General features: G+C 36.9%; 8 protein-coding genes across 8 annotated transcripts in view; 5 read left to right on the top strand and 3 right to left on the bottom strand.

The window, feature by feature from the left end:
* The window catches only part of FDP41_006074 (uncharacterized protein), a gene marked incomplete at both ends in the record, with an annotated part of 2,114 nt that extends 997 nt beyond the window's left edge, over window positions 1-1,117 (top strand). The window contains 2 exons of the mRNA XM_044709669.1: window positions 414-908; window positions 1,025-1,117. Of these exons, the coding sequence (XP_044559620.1) occupies window positions 414-908; window positions 1,025-1,117 (588 nt within the window). The remainder of the gene's footprint in view (window positions 1-413; window positions 909-1,024) is intronic.
* A 160-nt stretch (window positions 1,118-1,277) lies between these two features.
* On the top strand, window positions 1,278-1,811 carry FDP41_006073 (uncharacterized protein; the record flags this gene model as incomplete). Its single annotated transcript, XM_044709668.1, has 1 exon — window positions 1,278-1,811. The coding sequence occupies one exon, from the start codon at window positions 1,278-1,280 to the stop codon at window positions 1,809-1,811; it is 534 nt and encodes a 177-aa protein (XP_044559619.1).
* A 554-nt stretch (window positions 1,812-2,365) lies between these two features.
* Window positions 2,366-3,891, top strand: FDP41_006072 (uncharacterized protein; the record flags this gene model as incomplete). Its single annotated transcript, XM_044709667.1, has 3 exons — window positions 2,366-2,561; window positions 2,733-3,625; window positions 3,742-3,891. 3 exons carry the CDS (start codon window positions 2,366-2,368, stop codon window positions 3,889-3,891), a joined length of 1,239 nt encoding a protein of 412 aa, XP_044559618.1.
* A 207-nt stretch (window positions 3,892-4,098) lies between these two features.
* On the bottom strand, window positions 4,099-5,313 carry FDP41_006071 (uncharacterized protein; the record flags this gene model as incomplete). Its single annotated transcript, XM_044709666.1, has 1 exon — window positions 4,099-5,313. One exon carries the CDS (start codon window positions 5,311-5,313, stop codon window positions 4,099-4,101), a length of 1,215 nt encoding a protein of 404 aa, XP_044559617.1.
* Window positions 5,314-5,330: 17 nt separating this feature from the next.
* On the bottom strand, window positions 5,331-9,523 carry FDP41_006070 (uncharacterized protein; the record flags this gene model as incomplete). Its single annotated transcript, XM_044709665.1, has 3 exons — window positions 5,331-6,916; window positions 7,053-8,009; window positions 8,080-9,523. 3 exons carry the CDS (start codon window positions 9,521-9,523, stop codon window positions 5,331-5,333), a joined length of 3,987 nt encoding a protein of 1,328 aa, XP_044559616.1.
* A 2,305-nt stretch (window positions 9,524-11,828) lies between these two features.
* Window positions 11,829-13,254, top strand: FDP41_006069 (uncharacterized protein; the record flags this gene model as incomplete). Its single annotated transcript, XM_044709663.1, has 3 exons — window positions 11,829-12,795; window positions 12,964-13,063; window positions 13,197-13,254. 3 exons carry the CDS (start codon window positions 11,829-11,831, stop codon window positions 13,252-13,254), a joined length of 1,125 nt encoding a protein of 374 aa, XP_044559615.1.
* A 171-nt stretch (window positions 13,255-13,425) lies between these two features.
* FDP41_006068 (uncharacterized protein) lies at window positions 13,426-14,052 on the top strand (the record flags this gene model as incomplete). Its single annotated transcript, XM_044709662.1, has 3 exons — window positions 13,426-13,688; window positions 13,947-13,997; window positions 14,049-14,052. 3 exons carry the CDS (start codon window positions 13,426-13,428, stop codon window positions 14,050-14,052), a joined length of 318 nt encoding a protein of 105 aa, XP_044559614.1.
* Window positions 14,053-14,223: 171 nt separating this feature from the next.
* Window positions 14,224-15,456, bottom strand: part of FDP41_006067 (uncharacterized protein) — a gene marked incomplete at both ends in the record, with an annotated part of 2,487 nt that continues 1,254 nt past the window's right edge. The window contains 3 exons of the mRNA XM_044709661.1: window positions 14,224-14,461; window positions 14,588-15,205; window positions 15,333-15,448. Coding sequence (XP_044559613.1) covers window positions 14,224-14,461; window positions 14,588-15,205; window positions 15,333-15,448 — 972 coding nt within the window. The remainder of the gene's footprint in view (window positions 14,462-14,587; window positions 15,206-15,332; window positions 15,449-15,456) is intronic.

The following is a 15,456-nucleotide window of genomic DNA, read 5'->3' as shown; positions in this document are numbered from 1 at the left end:
TAATTCCATCACTTACGGTCGATCAATTGATGAAAAAAAAGTGGAATTTCTCCAATCAGTTCTGATCTATTGCCAGAAAACACCAATCATACGAATATTATTATGGTGACTGCTCAACCCATTCAACCCACAGACAATTCAGTAACGAATGGCTTGATGATTTTTGCGAGATACATTACAGCAACGATAATGTTAGACCTTGCTCGAAGAAATCAACAATGTAATACATTCTTTGATTTGAGAGATTCCACCGATTTGGAAGTATTAAGGAAATATATGGGCTTTGATTCGGTGAATGAATTGAAGAATTATTTATCCACTCAACATGCTTCCACCATTTCAACATCAGATTCATGGACCATTGAAACACCATTTACCATGTTTCCTGGTGCGATTTATGATGACTCTAAAAGAGACAATGTTACACTTCTACTGAAAGTGGATCGACACGATTTTCTTCATTTAAACTTGTGAATGATTGGAGTGGACAACAAGCAGTGGTCATTCGAACAGATATTTCACGAGAAGTGTATTCATTGGGATGGCTTTCATTCCTCTATACTGCCATTGCTATTTTGGCGTTGGTCATTCTTATGGCTATTGCAGTGATGATTTTTGTGGAATTTGTGGTGTTGCGAAGAGTGTTAAAAATTGGACGTTTTGTGAGAAGCGTTACGAATGAGAATGATCTTTCTCGAAGACTTGTGAATATGAGCTCAGATGAATTGGGAGATCTCTCTGCGGATATTAATGGAATGTTGGTGGCGTTGGAAGTGTCACAATCAAAACTTGCCAATGACAATTTGATGATGCAAAATATATTGGAAAGAACTGCCATTGAAGAGGAAAAGAGTCGATGCATTTTGAATAGCATTACAGATTTTGTGGTGACTGTAGAATGCTCATCGGTACGTAATCATCTTTTTAATGATTCTATCATGTTCTTTTACATTCAATTCTTCTAAAAATTTTTATGGATTCAAATTTACATGAAATGGTTCATCATCCATTTTCATCTACACAGGGATTAATTATTAACATCAATTCATCTTTCGAGAACAAAATTTTAAAGAAAAAAACCTCAATTGCAACATTCCATGAAATCCACACCTTTTGAAAATCACTTAATCAACGAGTACATTACGAACTATTCCACACTTCAAGAATTGTTAGAAAAATTGGACATTTTATCTCGTGGTGGTGAAGTTTTTGAAACGACTCTCTTCTCCGATCTCGGAAGCAAATATCCTGTGAACGTGAGTGTCAACAAAACGAAAATGACTGTTCGAGAGGGTGTGATTGGTGATGCCTTCATTATTGTCATGAAAAACTTGTCAGAACAAACCGAGTTGAAGAACATGTTGACCATGCAACAAGAAAAATTAATGGAAATTCAAAAAGTCGCCAAGTTTGATAAAGTCATGGCAGATAAGGAATTAAGGAACAAGTTCAAAGAATTCACAATTAAGGAAAGAAGTTCTGAAAATTTCCTCTTCCTTGAAATGGTTGAACAATACAAGACCATTTCGAAATCTAAGGAACGAGCAGTTCTTCAAAAGGAAATCATTCGACGACATTTGCTACCAAATTCACCTCAACCACTCAATGTTTCTCAGAAAATTCTCGAAACAGAATATAAGAAAATTGCCAGTGGTTATGGTCAATTGGATTTATTTGACAAGTTGGAAGTTGTTGTGAAAGGAATGATTTTGGATGACACTTTTTCAAGATTTATGATTGAGCGAGAAAATGAGGAGAGCACGGACACTTCAGATTCAACATCCTCAATGACTAACCATACTAATTGTTGACAATGATGATGTCTTCACAAAAATGTCACACTAAGGTCAACCTTGTAATACATACACAAATAGCAATCTCAATGAACATTCAAACACAACAACAACAACCTTGCTTTCCATTTCTTCCAGTCACACTATCCAAGACTTCATTGAAGAAATTTAATTAGATCGGATTTTGGGATTGACTGATAGAAAGTTCAAAAATAATCGCTGGAGCAATCCGATCCAATCTGTCGATCCTGATTAATTAAATTACCTCATTGAGGTTATTTAATCAACCAGGATTGCCAGTATCGATGAATTGGATCGATCAATTGCTTTCGAACTTTCATTCCTTCATTTCGATACCTTCCACCAGTTCAACTCGAAAGATCGCAGGTTTACAACGCGAAGGAAAATTTCAAATTCTCCCACCCGATCGATCGGACCGTTGATTTCTCAATAACGCGAACGAAAAAAGAATTAAAAAAATTCCCTTCCTTTGGCCAAGAAGATCTTTGAGAGCCTCATCATCATCTTCCCCATCATTATCCTCATCTATTTTTTAAAATCATTATCGGAAAATGTTGAACATGAACGAAACTGCTGGTTCTTCCTCCACATGTGGACGTGATGTTTATATTGTAGATTGTGTAAGAACTCCTATTGGATTAGGAAGAAGCTCAGGATCTTTGAATGGAATTCATCCTGTTACTTTGTTGTCAATGGTTTTGGATAATGTTACTTCAAGATGTAATGTGAATAAGGCTGAAGTTGAAGGTATGTTTGTGTTCAGTGGAAAAGAAAAAGAAGAGCGTATATTTTCAATGTTCAACATTTAATATCACTTTTCAAAATGACAATGATGATGATTTAAATACATTGTCACGAAAATGCCATTCAATGATGTTATTGACCAATTGGTATTTGACCTTTTGATGAAACTTTTAGATGTTGTATGCGGAGTAGTCACTCCAGTCAAGGAACAAGGTGCCAATATTCCTCGTTTGGCTCTCTTAAAAGCTGGTTATCCTGTCAATGTTCCAGGTGTTCAACTCAATCGTATGTGCGGTAGCTCACAACAAGCTGTGCATTTTGCTGCTCAAGCAATTGCTTCGGGAGACATGGATATGGTCGTTGCTTGTGGTGTTGAAATGATGTCTGTCGTTCCCATGGGAAGTGATTGCGATCCTGAATTGTTCCAAGTCACAACTAATCCAAAGGAACCAAAGTTTGCTCCATTCCCTCATAAATTGCTTCATCAAGGTGTGAGTGCTGAGTTGATTGCAGAACACTACAAGATTTCAAAGAAGGAAATTGATGAATTTTCTGTTGAATCTCACCGAAAGGCATTCGAAGCTACCAAGAAGGGAGTTTTTAACTCACAAATTTTACCAATTAAGGTAAACAAGGGTGATAAGGAATTCTGGTTGAAGGCTGACGAAGGTATTCGTTATCCAGTCGATGTTGAAAAGATGTCACAATTGAAGCCAGTCTTTAAGCGTGATGGTGTTATTTCTGCTGCTAACGCAAGTCAAATTTCCGATGGTGCTGCCGCAGTTTTGTTGTGCTCTGGAGAGAAGGCCAAACAATTGGGCCTCAAGCCACGAGCTCGTATTGTTAGCCGAGTTGTTGTTGGTTGTGACCCAGTGATGATGTTGGATGGTGTCATTCCAGCCACCAGAAAGGTTTTGGAGAAGTCTGGATTGTCAATTTCTGATATTGACGTTTTTGAAGTGAACGAAGCATTTGCTAGTGTTGTCTTGTCATGGAAGAAGACTTTCAACGTTCCAGATTCCAAGTTGAATCCAAACGGCGGTGCTATTGCTCATGGACATCCATTGGTAAGTCTTTGTTTTTTTTGGAAATGTGTTTTTTTACACTCAACGTCCAATTTCATGAAATATATCCTCGTACCATGTTCATAACATGCATTCTGACACATAATTCACTCAATTAGGGAGCAACTGGTGCTATTTTGATGACTAAGCTCGTCAATGAATTGGAAAGATCTGGTAAACGTTATGGATTGCAAACCATGTGTATTGGTCACGGTGCTGCAACTGCTACCATCATTGAAAATGTGAATTGGAAATCTCAAAAGTTGTAAATTTCATGTACAATAGATGATTTGAACTGTTGACACTAAGATTAAACCTATTCTCGCCTTAATTTATTCCTATACGTATACGTTTATTTCTTTTAATTGTGGAACTTGGAAACTGCTGGTTAGTGTTGTTGCGCATTTTTGTTTCTAGGTCTCTTGAAGATGTGATAGTTGGAACACAAAAGAGAAAAGGTTCAAATTTGTGATCAATTACAAAAGATTTACTTGTTTCATCATGTCTTTCTTGTTTTTCATCACAGACAGAAATTGCGTGTATTGCGGCGTCGCGACCAATCTCGAGAAGGTATCTCCTAAATTCATTAGAATTTCTTCAGTGAGATGGTTCATGCATTGTTCAAATGAGGAGATTTCTTGAGATGGAGACTGTTTCGAATTCTTGATGTCATTCAATTCTCGTGAAGTGGCATTCAGCTCTTGGAAAACCCTCATAAACTCTTTTCTGCATTCGGATGGAATATTCACCTCAATTGGGGCTCCTGCATTAATGTAATTCGTATAAATGTTTCTCATGAAAGAATGAATGGCAGCGAGTGATTGTTGAGCTTTAAAATGCATTAGTTCCTTGTACAACAACATGTTCTCCAGTGAGAATTCTTTTTTGCAAAATTCCTCAAGAAGTTCTCTTCCTTCCTTGCTGTCCAAGAGGGCTTGAAATTCCGTTTGATTTTGTTGTGGCTCTTGACCTATCTTCATTTGTTTGGAAAGAGCTTTCAATTTGTTAACAAGGAAAACAAGCAATGCAAAGCCACCAAAGACCATGATATACATTGCGACATATAAAATTTCAAATACGAATGATATCACATCTAAGACCATGACTTGTTGTGAGGAACTTTCCTTGTTCATTAAGGTATAAAGACCTGTCAGTTGGTTGCAAATTAAAAAGACGTAACACAACACAAATAAAATCATTTCCACTCGGAAATAGAGAGGAGCATCCAATGTTGCAAACCAATCTCGAAGAGGTTTCACTTGAAGCCATTGTGTCACCTTTTTCACTACCTCACCATTCTTATCTTTAGGCTTTTCATCCGTGTGTTGGGTCGCAATGGACATCACTTGTGTACCTTCTTGATCTGTTTGTTGCTTTCGTGACGAGAAAATAAATGAATATAGGAAATCACTCACGCAGACGCCCGTAATAAATAGTCCACAACATAATATAAATGCTGTGTATGAAATTGACACAATAAAGGTGTATGTTATGGGTAACATTGTTTCTGTTCTTACCAAAATCACAAATAAAGTCCAAAAAGCCAAATTCAAACCCAAACAAATCACTAACAAGAGTGAAGAAAACTTTTTGGATATCATGAACTTGATCATCTTTGGTGTCATTGAAATACTTATTAGTTTTGGTACCTCCTTTGTCTTTCGCAAGCTTTCATGATTGCTCCTACTCATTTTGTAATAGAAGTATTTCAATAATTGGAATCGAGTCTCACTTGAAGCAAATAAAACACAATGGCAGTAATGCTAAAAGTATTTGAAATAATCATGACTACATTACCAAGAATATTGGCGCTTTGTAATGGGCCCTCCCACTTTGCAACACTTGATTGAGTTGAAATGTTCTCTTGCACGGTTGACAATAGAACTCCTTTCTGAGTCATAGAAATTAAAATACTTTGAATCATCAAGCTGATCATTCCAACATAGGGAGTGAATAATCGACTCTTGACAGGTTGTTCCGATCGAAAGATGAATAGTGCAATCAGTATTACTAATGAAACAAGGAAATACACAGCTCCCACTGTTATTTGTCCAATAAATAATGTCGCCAAGAATTCTTGTCGAATAGGTTCTTCCATAATCGAGGAATTGTCATGATGCAAGAACACAGAGAACATGGTCGTGTGATTGCACGAGCAAAATACTTGACGAGGTTCATTCACCACCTTCAGCAGCACGCATCCATTCGTTTTCCATGATTCGGTCGTTTCATTCCAATATCGACATGACAGTTGTGAAATATTGAGATCCAATGCTTGATTTTGAATGGTAAAGGATAACACTACTGGCTCTGACAAATCCCGTAAATCAAGATCTTTCATATTCCTTGAGAAGGAGAAATCTTTCACTGGTGAAATGAGTTGATTTTGGTCGTGTTGGAGAGTTTTCACTCCCTCTTCAAAGGAGACCAACTTGATGCCAATTTCCTGGGAGAAACCATGATATTTTGAGAGAATATTTGGAATATTGAACTCTACATCTTGCAGGAATGTATTCTTTGAATAATTTTGAAGAGAAACATCCGGTATGAAGCTCATCACTGAAATGTTCACAAGTTCAGAGAATAAAAACTTTGGTATGTTTGAAGAATCAGAACGGAGCAATGTTGGGTTCTCTCCAATTTGTGCAATGGTTGAAATTTGTTGACAAAGTTCTACAATTTCATCCTTGAAAAATCCATTCTTCATTAAATTGGACACGAGTTCGAGAGTAGATTGTAAATCCTTATCTGCCTTGTTTTGAACAAAACCCAAATTCATCTTTTCATTCGTATAGACTTGTTTCATTTCACTTAGGAATTGATCAAGCTTATCAGTGATTGCAGAAGCAATGCGATGCTCTATTAAGGTTTGTTCTGAAAGAAGTGTTAGTGATTGTAAGGATTCTGAATTATCCTTATTAAGAGCGGAGAGGTTTAACTGTTGAAGAGCGTAAAGGGTGATTTCAAGAGAAGCATTGCTGGATGTTTGAGAGGAGAGAATTGAACGATCATATGTGGCAGCCAATGCCAAAATCTTATTATTTTTCACTTTCTCAGCCAAATTGTTGACGTTGGTGTTTGGGTAAATCTCCACTTGACCAATAATTTGAGGGTATTCATTGGAGAAAGCATCTCGCATAAATACTACAATATCTAATAGTTCTTTAAGGTTTGATCCTTGATAGAAAGTAAATGGTAGAGCGAATGTGACATTTTCATACTGAAGTGAAAAAGGTGTCAATCTGGCATTCTTTGAAGTCTGTGAATCCTTCCAAACAAATCCGAAAGCAAATTCTAAGGGACTTAGTGGGGAAGGAATGTTTTTCAATTCATCCAAATCCGTCAGAGAAACAGAAAAAAAGAGTGTCAAGGGCAGTTCCGTTCATGGGAGTGATCGTCACATTGTTTCTTAACGATGGAACGTTAAAACTTAGCAATGGTATGTCATAACTGAACTGTAGAGTATCTGCCGTATCCATATCGTTGGTGAGCACAACCTTCAGAGAGAGTGGTGACATGGATGCTCCTTTAGACACCAAGGTACATTGCAATACAATGACCGGAGAAAGCATCGAAGTTGTGTAAGATCCTTCTTCAAGAAGAGTTCCAGAAGCAAATGTCTTTCCAGAGGTCGAACATTGAGTTTCATTATTCGAAAAGTCTAAAAGTTCTAATGAGAATGAAACCAACTGTGAGGCATTATTCATTACCTTGTTCGTTCCAAGGAAATGGTTGGGAATTTCTTCACATCTTTGAGGAAATTTCACACCTGAAAGTATGACCTGAAAAGATTGTTCGACATTTGCGACCAATGCATGAGGTAAACCATACAGGACTAGTGTTGGATCTCCTAAAAAGGTGACATAAAATTCGACAATTCTTGTCTTCCAATATCTATAAGATGAATAGTTGTTGAAGAGAGTTGCATTCATGACAAATCTATACCTCCCAGCAGTTGAAATGTTAAACAAGGAGAGATTGAATATCTTTGTATCTTTGTTCGAGAGAGTACTGACTAGAGTTGTAATTTCGTGTGTGCCAGTACAATTCATACACTGAATCATGAGAACAATAGTTTCATTCAGGACTTCTGTCGTGTTGTCAATGATGACATGACCATTCCATACAATTGTTTTGTTTCTACTCGAAATAAAGTATTCTGTTTTTTCAGCAAATAAGGATATCGAGTTCGAATTCACAGAGCAGTCGACTCCTTCAAAGCCAGTGATACAACTGCAAATATTATAATCAATACAACGTCCCTTTCCATTACAAACAGAAGAAGAGTTCAGATGAATACCAAAACATTGGAATTCTTGACATTTTTCTCCCCAATAATTTGGTAGACAACTACAACTGTTTGGCGATGGACAGGCTCCGTAAGCCACTACATGCAGATTCATTCGAAAAGAGTGTTCCAAAACAATCAAAGAATTGACATCGATCTCCATAAAAACCATTCACACAAATGCAATGATTGGGGTCTGTACAAGTTCCTTTTCCACTACATGTAGATTCATTCGAAAAGAGTGTTCCATAGCAATCAAAGAATTGACATCGATCTCCATAATAGCCATTCAAACAAGTGCAATGATTTGGACCTGAACAGGTTCCCTGGCCACTACATGCAGATTCATTCGAAAAGAGTGTTCCATAGCAATCAAAGAATTGACATCGATCTCCATAATAGCCATTCAAACAAGTGCAACGATTGGGACCTGTACAGGTTCCTTTTTCACTACATACCGAGCTACTGTCCTTATGAATGTTAAAGCAATTGAACTGATCACATTGTGAACCAAAATAGTCAGAAGAGTCACAGGAACAATTGTTAAATGCAAAACACTTGCCATGGCCAGAACATGGTTTTGGGTTGGTGGAATTGGACATGATTGAAAAACACGATGTTATTTCACACTGTTCTCCAAAATACTGATTGGATGGAGTGCAATTGCATTGATTTGTTTTTACACAGGTGCCATGTCCAGAACATACAGTCTCATTGATGTTGGAAACATTAAAACATTGAAAGTTTTGGCATTGGGAGCCAAAGAATCCCTCAAAACAGTCACACTGATTTAGAGCTGTGCAATTGCCATTCGATGAACAGGCCAATGGGGAGTCAGAAGGAATTCCATTGCATCTAAAATATTGACACTTCTCTCCATAGTATCCAGTGAAACACGAGCAAGAGTTTGGTTCTGAGCAACTACCATGTCCTTCGCAAGCACTTGAGTTTCCTCCATTAATTCCATAGCAGATGGGTTCTGAACATTGAGGACCACCATATTTCACATTCACACTTATGGGGAGTTCATCATCCAAACTTGTTTGACATATGTTCATCAACGAATCATAGATGGTAAAATGTGTATCTCCTAGAATCAACCGATAGGGAGGTGTTCCTCCTATACATGGATCAAAAATGGCGAGATTAAACCCTGGTCCTTTCAGTTCAAGCGATCCATCTGTATTGAGAATAAGTTCGTCAAAAACTTGACCATTTGCGTCATTCGAACTTATCAAATAATCTTCTTCAAATTCATCTTTGATTAAAAGGCCATCTTTTCGTATGACGATCATGAGCGTCTCATCTGTAGAAACAAGCATTGAACGAGGAATACCTGTCGAAGAAAGAGAGTTCGAATATCCTGCAGTGTTTGGGTGTGAATAAAGTGTATTGTTGGGTGAAAAATCAAAGCAAGTGCAACTGTCATTGCTTCCACACAGACCCTTTCCTCCACACACTGAAATATCAGATGAAGAGACTCCAAAGCAAGTCCTGTCACCCAGGACGGCTGAGTAAGGAATCCCACAAACCACCAATATCACCATTACAACAAGGCATGTGAGAGAAAGAACAAGGAGACCATTAGCTGCTTTTCGAGAAGGTTGCAACATTTTTTTCAGATGTGTCTTCACAACGATGTCTCACTGTTTGTCTTTGACCAAATAAAAAAACCAAAGCTTCTCATGAGTGGATGTTTCTTTTACCTTTATGGCATCCGGTGTTACATGCAGTAAGGACACCAGAAATTCATCAACCTGAAAATGTACATTTAAGGATGACAAAAAAAATTTTTTCATGTTGAGCAACTCTCTGTAAATGGTCATCAATGCCAGCGAACAATTAATAATCGGCGGACGTTGAAAACCCTCTGATTGAATTCAAGACTGTTCACGACCATACTATGGATTGATAATAATGTTGATCTCATTAGCAATCAACCATCCATGAATTGAGAAAATAAAGTTAATTATTAACTTAAAGTTATCAACAGCTAGATCCGATATTGTTCGTGAGATGACCAAACGTAGTATGTTTCATAATTAATTCATTTTGTTCGTTCTTCTTAATTAGGAATGGAATGATTAAAACTGCAACCGACCGATCTTGAATTTCATTATTCATTTCCCAATCTAACAATGTCCTCTCGGACGCACTCACCTTCCAATTGGTTGCCTCAAACCCTCGGACCTCGAGCTCGAGGAGAAACTCTTCTCGTGCATGAGTTTTTTTCTCTTTTCGACCGTCCTATTAATAATAACATTTAAATTTTTATATATATATTCAAGAAAATGCAACAAACAGTCTTCTCCTGTTCTCCAAACACTCCTCCTCCACATGCTTTGCACCTTCTCTTTGATTCTCTCTTGGGGTTCTCTGGAACTTTGTTTGGAGTCGTTTTTTCATTCCTCTTTCCAGAACGAATTGTCTTTCAATTCATGTCTTTGTTTTTACCTTCCATGGCAGCCGCGTATACGTTGGTTTTGCATTGAACTCTCATGGACACTCGAGAGTATGGCCACAAATTCTTGGAATGATTCTGTATTTTGAAATTGCCTTGTGGGCATTGGAAGTAAGGTCCTGGTGGATTCTCTCGTTGGGAATCATGTCGCATGGTTTGTGGGATTGGATGCATCACCAGCACAAGGGAGTTCCTGAGTTTTATATTCCTTTCTGTGCCGTGTTTGATTTCGCCTTTGGTTTGTGGATGCTCTTTCGAAAGGTGTTTGAAATACTTTGAGAGTCGTTGTTTTGTTTTCTTTCAAAAGTTGTTGTGTGAATAAAGAGGCCATCGAGCATCATCCCTATTGGTATTGCGATTGTATATTATTCAAGTGAATCAAAGTCTTTACCAATGGATGTACTTAATAATTCATTAAGGAATGGATCCACCTTCTCCAGCAATTGCTTGCCAGACAATTTCTTCACACAACAATCAAGAACTTGTTTTTATTGTATACAATTCTACTTTTATAAGGTTTTTCATCCAGAATGAGAATAAATCGACTCCTTATATTCTTTCGAGTCCAAAGAATTCCTTGTTCTTTTCATTTCTTGATCAAGAACACGATTATTAGAATGGTCTTGGATTGCAAGAACATCCCAATTGACATCCATTTCGATCTCTGCGATAACCATATCTGCACGGACGTGAGCAGTAAAATCTTCTACAAGGTGTTCTTCTGCATCGACAACCAGATTGGCATCCATATTGATTGGTCAAGTAGCCATAGCGACATCTGTTACGACACGTGTAGCGACGACATCTTCGTCGTTGAGCATTTACATCGTGTGTGGAGTAGCAGCACAACAATACCACAAGAAGAGTTAAAGCGAGAAGGAGAAAGAAAAAGGCGGAAGGTTGAGCTCTTTCTGGAAAACATGATTTTTGTTTTTTATCTGTAATACATGGTGAAGGTAGTGTGAAAATGTATTACATTACAATTGGGTTGGATATGGAAAATGGCCAAATGTACGTTTTGCGTTTTGTGCAACCATGGATATAAATGGAAATAAAATTGAACCTCCGAAATGGTTATTATCCTTTTTAAGGATATCTTGTGAAGAAGCAGGAATACGAAGATCCTGTCAGATCAGTGTTGTTTTTTTGCCTAAAACATCTTTGAATATTCCATTGTATACAATTAATAATTTTTCAATCGAGATACCTCCTTTCCTCAAGTGTCAGTAACCTCTCTGTTTTCTCTATTAACGTTTTGTTCATTTTGATGTCATGAGGTTTTCTCTCATCTTCAGCACTTTTCTTCAAGAATAAACGTCCATGAAGAATTTTTTTTCAAGTGGTCATGATTAATTTGGAAATTCATTTCTTTCGAATGTGACACTCTTGAACTATTAATACACTTGAAAAAATTCACTTTCTAGCTCTCTCGCCACACTTTCACACTTTTCGAAAACATGTTGCAACAACTACCACCCACACGTCCTCACCTCATCATCCTCCTCATCCTCATCCTCTCTTACTCACTAGTCCTCGTCCATGCAGATGTTCCGAACATTCCGAACCACTCGCAATCGTCCTCTTCATCCTCTTCCTACAGAACTAACAAGTCGGAATCAACATCATCATCATCCTTTATTCATCAACAATCTCTTGATGCCTTCATTCGGGAAATTAATCAAAAAGCCAAGACATGGGTGGCTGGTTACAATAAGAAATTTGGAAATGGAAGATCGAGAGAGGAAATTGTGAACTTGTTGTTGGGATGGAATAGAAAATCACAACCATTATTATCAAAAGAACCATTAAATAATAGGAATCATCATGATTTGGAATTGACATTGCCTAAATTGTCCATTCATACACCAACGAGATCAAATTCAATGAAAATCTCTCTTCCTGCGAACTATAGCTCAGTAACAAATACCTTGTATTCCAATTGCACTCAATTGCATCATATTCGAGATCAAGGAGAATGCGGAGCTTGTTGGGCTTTCGGAGTTTCGGAAATGGTCGCCGATCGATTCTGTATTGCCTCTCAAACTAGAGTGAATGTTGTGTTGAGTCCTCAATTCTTATTGAGTTGTGATGAAGGAGATTGTTATGGAGGAGATATTGGAAACACACTTAAATACGTTCAAAATTATGGAATTGTCACTAATCATTGCATTCCATTTTTAGCTAAAATCGGAAGTAATTTACCATGTCCCAATCGATGTTTGGACGGAAGTAATTACAAATTAAGATACAAAGTGAAAAATTCACAACAGTTTGATTTGACTGATATTCAAGGAATGCAACAAAGTATTTTACAAAATGGTCCCATTGTTGCTGCATTTAATGTTTTTGAAGATTTTTTACATTTCAAAGGAGGAATTTATCAATACACGACTGGAGGTTATGTGGGAGGTCATGTCGTGAAAGGTAAGTGGAGAATCAAGAGTCCTTCATTGATCGATACGAATGCACCATGTTCGTGAATCATATGTGTGATTCAAATTGTTTGCAACATGATGTGAACCTTCATGAAAACATGTGAAATTTGAAAAAATTAATGAACTGACTTTCTTGCACGGATTCTCTGAATACTAGTTGTTGGATGGGGAGAAAGTATGCATGGAATTCCTTATTGGATTGTTGCTAATAGTTGGAGTATTGATTGGGGAATGAATGGATATTTTTGGATCATTCGGTAGGTCAAAGATTTTGTCATTTTCTTATGACCTTTCGAATCATTCGAATTATTTGATGAATAATATTCTAATTTGACATGAATGAACGAACGAATTGTTTTATTTCTTTTTGCTTTATCTAATACTTGACAGAGGAAAGAATGAATGTAATTTTGAAAGTTACATGTGGCAAACCACTCCTGTTTTATAATTGAACACATTGGTCAGTACTGAATGAATAAAAAGCAAGAAAATCATTTGTTCACATGTATACCATTGCGTGGTTGAAAACTCTAGAATGTGTCCCAACTAAACAAAATTTCATGCAAAACAAGATTTCCTTTATCGATAAACTCTTGCAAAATTTACAACAACAAAAAAAATGTTCAATTCAGCTTGCAAAAGTGGCGCTTCTTCTCTTTTCAAATCAGGCTTGTTCAAGAAAACCTCCTCTCGGGCAGCTAGTAGTATTTTCAAGAAGAATTCTTCTTTCGGAAGGATTTCATCATCATCCTCGGCATGTTTTTTCTCGACTAGTAATAGTGTTGTGAGTGGGTGTTTGAATTTTCCATCATCTTTGGCATCATCATGGAACGGAATGAATTTCAATAATTTGTGTGTGAGAGGGTTGAATCATCATAATGGGTAAGTGTTGGAATATGATGATCATAGGTTTGGAATCATCCGAGATAATAAAAATACGAATATATGTGATTACCTGGATTCTGGATGAAATACTTGTTCATTATGAATAACGTGATTGTGTAAATGGCAATAATGGAACGACAAACAAAATGAAATTGCACATGCTTCTTGATTTCACATTCCGAAAACATGGCGTCCCACATTTATTTGTTCAACAACAAATACATTTCTTTGCAACAACAACTCCCGCTACAACAGAATTGCAACAGGTCAACAAGTCCTTTTGATAGGAGCACCAGATGATGACGCGTAAGTATAAGAGTCAAAAGAAATAATAATGCATCATTGTAATTATTCCAGATAAAATCTAAGTGAATCAATTTTCAAATGTTTTCAAAACCTTTCAAATGCCATTTCCACTGATACTTCTCAATTTCTGCTCTCTTTCGCCAAACAAAGGATAATAAAGATATTTCTGTCATTATTTTTCATTGAAACACACGACGAGTGAGCTCCTGTTAAGGTTTTTTCAAAGTTACCTCAAAGAACATTGTCTGCAGTGTTCCAAAATGCCACTCACGAAAACATCTCTCACATGGACACCCAAATAACTGGAAACTTCAAAGAATAGAGCTGAGTGTTGTTGGGCGAGCTGTAAACCTGCATCTGTGGTTGTTTGCCACATACTCCTTGGTGAGTCACATTGTAGAGCTGCAATGATAATGATAGGATCTGTATTGTCCTTGAGTATTTTGAAATTTTGAATGTAATCTCTGTGTGAAAATCACATGAAACAATCACATGCAAGGAGATGAGTCAGAAGAATCCAATCAATTAATGTTAAGAATAATGGAATTTGATAAATGTTACGCAAACAAACAATACCAAAAGAAACATACTCAACCATTGAAAAACTATTCTTGTCTTTCACACTGTAGCACACCACGAAAATATCACAACTTCTAACGAGTTCAATATTATTCACTTCAGAGGAAGGAGTTTGTCCACTCGAATCCATTAGATCAATCACAAAATTTCCTTCCAATTTTCGATAACTCTCACTAATGCTCGTGTCATAGGTGACATCAAATTTTCCGAACATGTATCGACACACCAAGGATGTTTTACCAGGTTTTCTTCCTCCACAAATCCACACACGAATTTGCATGGATTTTCCACTTGAAATTTGAGCAAGTGCAAATTCCATTTCTGAAGTGTCATAATACGATCGTTTTGTAAATTGAAAGGGAGAGTTGGTGAGTGAGACTTCACTTGGTGTTTTTTTCAACATGACCATTGCAAGGGATCTTCTTCTGGTGGTTTTTGTTTGAGAACTTTCTTCTTTAAACTTCGAGTATTGTGTGTAGAGATTACACAATTCAGTGAGCGTGTCAATTTTCAATTCTTGTGCAATTTTGAAGAATGAGTAAGTATTTTCTTCGGTGACTTTTCTTGCCAGTAGTGACACTGTTTGTTTGAATAGAGTGAGTTCTTGAGTTCTCTTTGAAAAAGTTAAACTATTTGAGTAGATGAATGTGGTGACAATTCCAAGAGAATTGCATGATGATTCAAATTCATTTCAAATATGATCAAATAAATATTCAATATTAGTGTTCAACACAAATGCATCACCATCACACTTACATGTCATTCAAGTGCTTATCATCCAACAATTCCATGGTCATCCAATACGAAGCAATATTTGACATGGCCTTCGTGTTCTTAATTTCATGGATGGAAATCTTTTGATCCTTTTCAATCTTTTTTC

The sequence above is a fragment of the Naegleria fowleri genome, assembly GCF_008403515.1.
Source record: "Naegleria fowleri strain ATCC 30894 chromosome Unknown tig50, whole genome shotgun sequence".
In the NCBI taxonomy this organism is placed as follows: Eukaryota; Heterolobosea; class Eutetramitea; order Acrasida; family Naegleriidae; genus Naegleria; species Naegleria fowleri.
Note: the sequence above shows the minus strand (reverse complement) of the source record. Positions and strands in the feature narration are given on the sequence as shown.